The sequence below is a fragment of the Fukomys damarensis genome, unplaced genomic scaffold, assembly GCF_012274545.1.
Source record: "Fukomys damarensis isolate Sample0158 unplaced genomic scaffold, DMR_v1.0_HiC HiC_scaffold_7, whole genome shotgun sequence".
Taxonomy (NCBI): Eukaryota; Metazoa; Chordata; class Mammalia; order Rodentia; family Bathyergidae; genus Fukomys; species Fukomys damarensis.
The window spans coordinates 5,293,362-5,301,528 of NW_022900919.1; the positions used below are offsets into that span (position 1 = coordinate 5,293,362).

General features: G+C 50.2%; 1 protein-coding gene across 1 annotated transcript in view; it reads left to right on the forward strand.

Moving 5' to 3' along the window:
- Otud7a (OTU deubiquitinase 7A) overlaps nt 1-5,172 on the forward strand; it is a 232,499-nt gene extending 227,327 nt beyond the window's left edge. Inside the window, exons 11-13 of the mRNA XM_019209632.2 lie at nt 124-251; nt 1,756-1,905; nt 4,664-5,172. Of these exons, the coding sequence (XP_019065177.1) occupies nt 124-251; nt 1,756-1,905; nt 4,664-4,743 (358 nt within the window). The 3' untranslated portion in view covers nt 4,744-5,172. The remainder of the gene's footprint in view (nt 1-123; nt 252-1,755; nt 1,906-4,663) is intronic.
- The last annotated feature ends 2,995 nt before the right edge of the window (nt 5,173-8,167 follow it).

Consider the following 8,167-nt stretch of genomic DNA (forward strand, 5'->3'; position numbering starts at 1 on the left):
GACCACGCAGACAGAACCCAGCACAGGAGGCTCCCAGTGCCCACATGGCACCCTCCCCTTGCCTTCCTCTCTCTCCCAGCATGGTCTGGTCCGGGCACTGGCTGACTCTCTCCCATTCCCTAGAATGGACAACGCCGAGGACCCCGTGTACGAGAGCTTGGAGGAGTTCCACGTCTTTGTCTTGGCCCACATCCTAAGAAGACCCATCGTCGTCGTGGCAGACACGATGCTGAGAGACTCGGGTGGGGAAGGTGAGGTGCCAGGGACATCTCTGACCACGCCCAGAAGGCATGACGTCTACTTAGCAGACAGCCCCCGTGAAGGCCGAGCTCTTTCTGGGAAGGCCACCGCACATCTCTCCATGTGGACAGAGGCCACATTATTTCGTGTGTGTCCTTTCCTCCCCAGTAGTGATAGGGCTTACTCGTGGCCATCTTCCCTCTGTCAGAGCAGCAGCCGTGAGAAATCTGGCCAGAGAGGCTCTCTGTGCCCAAACGTGTCCAGACTGCCTCAGACAAAGGGTGTTCCAGAGCTTCAGGGCCACTCCTGTCCCCTCCTGCCCTCTGTACACTACACGGGCGGTAAAGAGAAAAAAAAGGAAGACAAAGCATGAGGTCCCTCGGCTGGGAGAATGAGGCAAGGACAGGAAAGGGCTGCTCATCGCCGACCCACGGAGAGCCAGGCTCCCTCCTTCTACTCCGCCACCTCTCCTGGGGTGGACACTGCTTCCCTCCTTACGGATGAGGGAACTAAAGCCGGGAGGCTGAGGTCCCTACCAAGTGCGGCCCAGAAGGCAGTACTCCAAGCATTTCCTCCCTCGAGAGGCCCAGGGGCAGGAGTGAGGGTGTCCTTGAGAACCCACAGGGCCGACCACACCCTCTGATGAGGCAGGAGAGGGGACAAGGCGGGGATGGTGGGCCAGGATGACAGTGAGTGCTGTCCCCAGGCCCCGCGCACCTGCCCCACTCAGCTGCCCGCCCTGCCAGTCCCCCAGCTGGTTTCCACTTTCCCTTCACTGCTGCCACTGTTGGGAGTCAGACCCCTCTCAGTGCCATGTGCCGTTTTTGTCCCTTCTGAAGATGACGTCGTCCTCTGGAAGGCCAAGCGTGCATTCCCAGCGACAGGTCCCTGTAGCCCTGCTTGATTTTACACCTCCACTCTGATGAAAGTTGCAGCTTTTCCAGAGAGTCCGGCCCATTGGGCTGTGGCTCTGCATGCTGGGTCACAGCTGCCAGAGATGTCCAGCGTGGCCACAGTGCTTACAGGGGCTCATCCCGCCTGGCACCCCCTCCTTTGCTGTGCACCCAGGGACTCGGCCTGCTGAGGGCTGTGGCTCCGAGTGCAATTCCAGGATGCACCCAGGGCCCTGTGCAAGCCAGGAGCCGGCTCCCAGGACCGCACTGGGCTGCAGGGTGGGCCGGGCTTCCTTGCACTCTGCCTGCAGCCAGCTTACAGATGGGCCCTCTGCTCTGGGCAGGAGTCCTCTAAGGAAGAATTGCACTGAGCAGGCAAAGTGAGAGTAGAAAAGCAAGCTAGGAAGTCATCAAAGATGTCGCTGAAGGTGACTGTCCCTGCCTTCTGCCCAGAGGAATGTGGCAGTTCCCTGGCGCTGGGCCAGAGGCTGCGCATGTCACTGCTGACCACCTGCGCAGGCCTGAGGGTCCCAGGGCGGATCACCATGGAAACCTGGCCCTGGTCCTGGGCACGGCCCCTCCTTGCCTTCCACCTGCTCCTTCATCGCGTTTGTGTCCACAGCGTTCGCGCCCATCCCCTTCGGGGGCATCTACCTCCCCTTGGAGGTCCCTCCCAACAGATGCCACTGCTCGCCTCTGGTTCTCGCCTATGATCAAGCGCATTTTTCGGCTCTTGTGAGCATGGAGCAGAGAGACCAACAGAGAGAACAAGGTAGGCCGCCTTCAGCAGATGGGCGCCAGCACTGGCGGGCAGAGCGGGGCACGGGATGGCCTTGGTGGGCCAAGGAGGCGCGGGGGCTGGGCTGAGGGCAGCTCCCTTCCGAATCACAAGTGTGCACACGCACAGTTAGGCCTGTGTGCGTCTTCACTAAAAATATCCTCCTTACAGTCAGTGTTTCGTTTTAAATGCTAACGGGAATAATTCTGCCTCCCTTAAAGGGCCTCTACTGTTTGCTCCCTCTCACATGGATATGTACATTTTTTTATTTAAATTGAACTTATTTCTAGCTGATACGTAAAAACATGACAATTGTACATATTTATGGAGTACCATATGACGTTTTGACACATGCATATGTTGTGTGATGCTCAAATCAGGGTAAACATACCTAACTCCTCAAACATTTGTAAATCTAGTGAAAACATTGAAAATCCTTTCTGCTAGCTTTTTGCAATACCCAATTTCCCTGCTATATTTTTAAAATCATATGTAATTTTTGTTAATGTACTATACATGTATTTCATACAGATTCATTTAGTCTTAGATGTAATTTTAGAAGAAAACTGCTCTAGAGCAGGGATTCGCAAACTACGGCCTCTCATCTACGTTTGCCAATAAAGTTTTATTGGAACACATCCACAGTCATTCATGGATATTTTGCCTGTGCTGTGGCTGTTTTATACTATAGCAGCAGAGCTGAGTAGTGGCAAACAGAGTTTGTGTGGCCTGGCCTGCAAAGCCTCAAATATTTTCTATTACTGCACAGGAAATCTGCTACTCATACTCTAGAGTGGGCTTTGGAATCACAGGTCACTCTTTCCTTTCAAATCATTAAAGCTGAGTTTCCTACAAGTAGCCATTTCAGTGCTGATGCACTTTCTGGGCCGGCCCCACTGCACAATTCCTGCCACCAGGCTGGGGCTTGTTTCAGTCAGTGCCTGCATTTGTTGTAAAAGTCAGAGGATTCTGCGCAAGTGATTGCTTTTGTCTCTTGTTATGACAGTGTGCAACTAGCTGCATGGTGAGGGGAAACACTTTTTATCGTCAGTTTTGTTTCGGGAGTAGGCAGAGTCAGTCCCCCAGGAGACTGAAGGGCAGGCAGGTTGGACTAGTTTCAGGATCTCCACTGGCTGTAGTCGCAGGAAACCCCAGGTGCCCCTCCAGGCTGCCACAGGGCAGGGAGCTCAAGGTGTCTCGTTCTGACTTCACTCTGAGAATGTAGCACAGCAAGTAAAACAGTGACCGATTGCCCCCCAGGGCTCCCAGATGGCGCCGCTTCCTGCAGATGATAGGGATGCAGACAGATGAACAAAACCAGCCTCCTTTAGCCCAGCCATGGCTGCACAGATAGAATCAGGGAGGGAGTCGTGGGTCTTCAGGGCTGAACCTGAAACAGAGACGCAGGGGCATCCCGAGCCCTCCCAGCAGCCGATGCAGATGCCTTGTCTTGAGATTTCCAGGGAGTGCAGTCAGTGTGCATGGGCTGCCACCAGACCGATGGCGTGTGCCCGCCGTGGAAGGGTGCACGGCCTCTGGGCGGTCTGCCCCTTGTTCTCCGTGACATCTGTATGTGCTATTTGTGCACCCGTGCAGTTCCAGGTTAGCCCTCCTCACTTCCCGTCCCCAGCCAGTCGTCACTGCTGTGACACTAGGACAGCTTGGTAGGGCGGTGTGTGGGGCTTCCAAAAAGACCTGGCCAACACGTGTAGCAATGGACAACAGGTAGGCACTAGAAAGGAGGTTCATGATGTGGGACCCCAAGTCAGAGCTTGCCTGCAATAAAATAACATCTGCCACCAGGTGACAGAGAGCCTCTGGGACTGCAGAGGTGGGTTGGGAGGCTTTGCTTCATGAAAGACACCAATGCCATCTATTTCTGTTCTTTTATCAAAAACTCATTATATAAGGTGATTATTGAAATAGATTTTCCTTCCTAAATGCAAATAGCCTGTGAGCCTCAGGGACATACCCAGGCCACACGGAGATCAGGGAGCCCCAGATGTGTCCCTGACACCTCCTCCAGGAGCCCTACTCAGCAAGCACAGAGACCCACCGGCCTTCGCTGGTTAGGCTGAGATGGTGGGCTGGCCCCATACCAGCTAGGACAGGCTTACAGACGCCACACAAGGTTTGCTACTCAGTGGTCGGAACGGAGTCACCCAAAATGTGACGCTCGCAGAGAAAGAAAAGGAGAGAAGGAGGGAGGGAAGGAAGAAAATCTTTTGCAAGGAACAGCTTGCAACCTTGTCTCTTGACAGTTAGAAACACACCAAGTTTATAAAAATGAGGTAGTTTATGAAAATGATCCTGGGGGAAGGAGGGGCCGCACAGAGTAATTCTACCCAGCAGGCCGTGAAAGCAGTTTCCATGTGAATTGATTCCTAACTCATAGTCGAATCAAACACTCCTGTGTCTTAGTGCCCCCATCAAGTGGACTGTGACATCTGTGGGTTATCTCTTCTCTGCGATGGTGCCGGTGGTCAAACCCAGGGCCTCCCGCGTGCTAGCAGGTGCTCCTGTTGAGCTGTATCCCGCTCTGATCGGACATCTATCTTCCAGCATATCCGGCCACAAACCATGCTTTTTCCTATACGGTTAATTTATAACAAACAGAACCAACCTCTTTTAAGTAGAAATTGGTCTTAACGTGTTGTATTAAGCATTCCACTTAAATAAGTGTTGTGGTAAAAGTTCATTGATATAAATCTAAAAGCGATTATTAACTCAGAATCACTTCTTTATCCAACAGTGAGCAAACTGGCCCAGCTGCGTGCCTGCCTGGACATAGCAATGGGGAAAATACATGACAGTGCCTATTACGGGATGTAATGGATGAGTGTGTGGTGGCAAAAAGGTTTTAGAAACCAGAAAGAACCTTAAAAATGAGACACTGCCTTTATTGTCTTTGCGATTGGCCTCCCTTCTCTTGAGCTACTTTCTACGTCTGCCAGGTGCCCAGAAAGGTAGGGTCAGGATGGAACATCCAGACTTTTAGCTCACAGCGCAGGCCAGAGGGACTCCAGCAGCAGGCGGCTCCGTGGTGAGGAGTCTTTCACCTGGCTGGGGGTCTTTCACCAGTGCCTGGGACCTTAGGTATCGCTCTGAAATGACCAAATCAGACAGACATGAGAACGAGCTGTGGCTGACGGGACTGTGTTCAGATGCCAGCCTTCCCCTTGAGTCCTGCGCCCCAGAGCAGGCACAGACACGGGGCTCCCCCTGTGGACACCTCAGTCTCTGTCGACCCCCCATTACTGAACCCCTGGTCCCCATGCGAAGTGCACTCTGCCTCCAGGCCGCACCAGGCTCCTGGGCACCACAGTGCTGGAATGAGCACATGCTGGCCACCAGAGTGCCCTTCCAAGGAGGGCAGGAGCAGCCAGAACTCACTGCCCTCCCTGGGTGTGAGACGTGAGCTTGGAGGTTGCTGGTGTGACCTCCTAGTGCAGTATGGGGGCGGTGGGCATCACTGCCCACTTCTGGCAGGAGGTCAGGAGCTCAGGGGTGGACTTGGGTGTGGAACCCTCCCTCAGCCTGAGCGCCTCAGTGCCGACTGCTCGCTTAGCAAGTGTTCCAGGGTCCTCAGTTTGAGTTGCTGCGACTGTGCCTTAGGGGGCGCGGCTTGGAGGCTGAAAGTGTCAGATGAGGGTGCTGCAGATTTCAGTCTGGTGAGGGCTAGTTTCGTGGTCTACACACAGCCCCTTTTTCCCTGGGAACCATTAAATCATTAATCATTAAAAACCCCATCTCATAATTGCATCACACGGGGACTGGGCTTCGACAAGTGAATCTGAAGGGGATACAAATATTCAGAGTGTAGCAAGCCTGTCCCACGGACTCACCACCAAGTCAAAGAGCTTGTCTCCGCCTTTACAACAGGTAACATGTAGTGGCCACTTGTAGCCTTGACGCTCTCCCCAGCCCTCTCCCGGGAAGCTGACTTCAGCCTGGAGTGCAGGATGCCACCCCTGTCAGCACAGCCCCTCTTGTTCGTAGGGTGGGGGGCCCCAAGGCTGCTGAGCAGAAGTGAGGCCGAGTTGCCCACATCCTCCTCACCCAACAGGCTGCCTTCAGCCTGGGCTCTTCTTTCTTACTGTGACTCATGGAATGGGAAGCCACAGGCAATAGCCAACACATAAAGCCACCTCTCTTAGTCCTACTTTTCCTAGACTGCAACCTTAGGAGGCAGAGCTCTGGGCCCACAGAAACGACAGGTAACCATTTTCCTGCATGCTTGGGGCCCATCTCACAAGGGCACAGAATTCTCGGCCCAAAGTGGTGGAATTCTCACTGCAGTGTCTCTCCTCCCTGCTTCAGGAATGGCATTCCATATCGGGAGAGCTTTGTGTCCATGCAAGAACCTGTAGGACAATTGTTTTAGCCGCTTTATCTGTAATAGAGGAAAACTAGCGCCAACCCAGAAGACCTTCCTGTCTGAATAGTTGAACAAACTGTGACGCACACAGGAACTTGGATGTGTCCTGAGGGAATGATGCCAAGCCAAAAGCAAAAAAAAAAAGTCCTAAAATCTGATTCCAGTTGGCATTTGGGTATCACGCATGAGATGACCAACCCATAGAGGTGTGAGAACAGATTAGTGGTTGGCAGAGAGGGGGCGATGGAGAGAGGTGGGTGTGTCTCTGAAAGGGTAGCAGAAGGGAAGGCTCTTGTGGTACAGCTGCTCTGTGTACTTAAGTTCATACATGTGGGAAATTCACATAGAACTCAACGCACAGCGTGGTGAGTGCATGTAAAATAGCCATCTGCTTACAATCTGGAGATCAGCAAGGCCAGTGTCCTGCTTGTGATTTGGGACTGTATGGTTCACAGGATGTTACCATGAAAGAAACTGGGAGCTGTGTCCACAGGACCTCTTTGGATTATGGCTTACAACTGAGAGCAACTGTAATAGAAAGTTCAACTTGCAAACATAAATAGCCATGTTATAATTGGAATATGAAAACATACGTTGACTAGCAGGGACATCAGTGGCAAAATGATTAATAAACTTAGTTTGCCTTTTTTTCTAAAACCTTAAAATATGGATATGGGAGCAACAGTTTGGATAATCCTTTCTTTTTGTTGGTCTTTCCCAAGAACCAGCTGCTTTGCATTTGATTGACTTCTGTCTATTTTTCTACTTGCAGTTTCATTGATTTCTGCTTATATTGCTACTATTTCTCTCCTTTTCTCCTTGCTTTAATTTTGGCTTCTTAAGGTGGAAAATTCATACTGAGCTGAGATCCTTCTCTTTATCTAACATAAACATTTTGATACTGTAAAAATTCCCCCCAAGCATTGCAGTAGCTACATCACAGATTTCGATGTGTTCTATTTCCATCTTCGTGTTGTTCAGTTTTTTAATTTCCCTTTCGACTTCATCTGACCTCTTCCTCTATAAATTACTTAGAAACCTGTTTAAATTTCAAATATCTGAGGATTCAAGTATTAATTATTGGCTTAGAGGCTCATTCAGTCACAGTCTGAGAACAAATTTTATGATTTCTCTTCTTTGAAGTTTGCTAAGATAGGCCAAGATCATTTTTTATCTGGTTATTATTCCATGTGCACATGAAAGGAATGTGTATTCTTCTTTTGTTGGGATCTGTAAATAATCATGAGTCAAGTTCTCTGATGGTGTGGCATAGGTCTTCCGTATGCAAACTTATTTCTCTAAGTCATATTTCAATCACTGGAAGAAAAAGCAGTGACTTCTTCACATCTCATCATTCTTTTTCCTTTCCTTTTTGTTAGCGCTGTGGCACCCTCGTAGCCTGGTTTTGCCTTCCAGTTACCATGGACAACTGTGTCCTGAAAACATTCAGTGAAAATGCCAGAAATCAATAGAGAGGCCACATTCACATAACTTTTATTACAGTATACAGTTATATTGCTCTAAAATAGAACAGAATAAACAGAGCTAATAAAGTATCATTAGTAATGTTGCTAAGTTCTTGTTGCACTTAAATTATACATTCAACTTCATTAGAGGGAGGTTAAGAAAAATACAGTGTGCTCTTGGAGGGCAGACGAAGAAGACTGATGTATTTGCATCACTCACTTTGAAGAGGTGTCCTCAGAAGCATATGAATGTACAGGGCTGTTGTGACTGGAGAATTGGCCCCTTTATCCTTTTACAATGTTCTTTCCTTTTGATAATAGTCCTTGTTCTGGAGTGTACTTTGGTGTTACTATGGCTCTCTCTAGCTTTTTAACCTATCTCTCTTAATCTAATAGAGTTCTAGTAGATAGT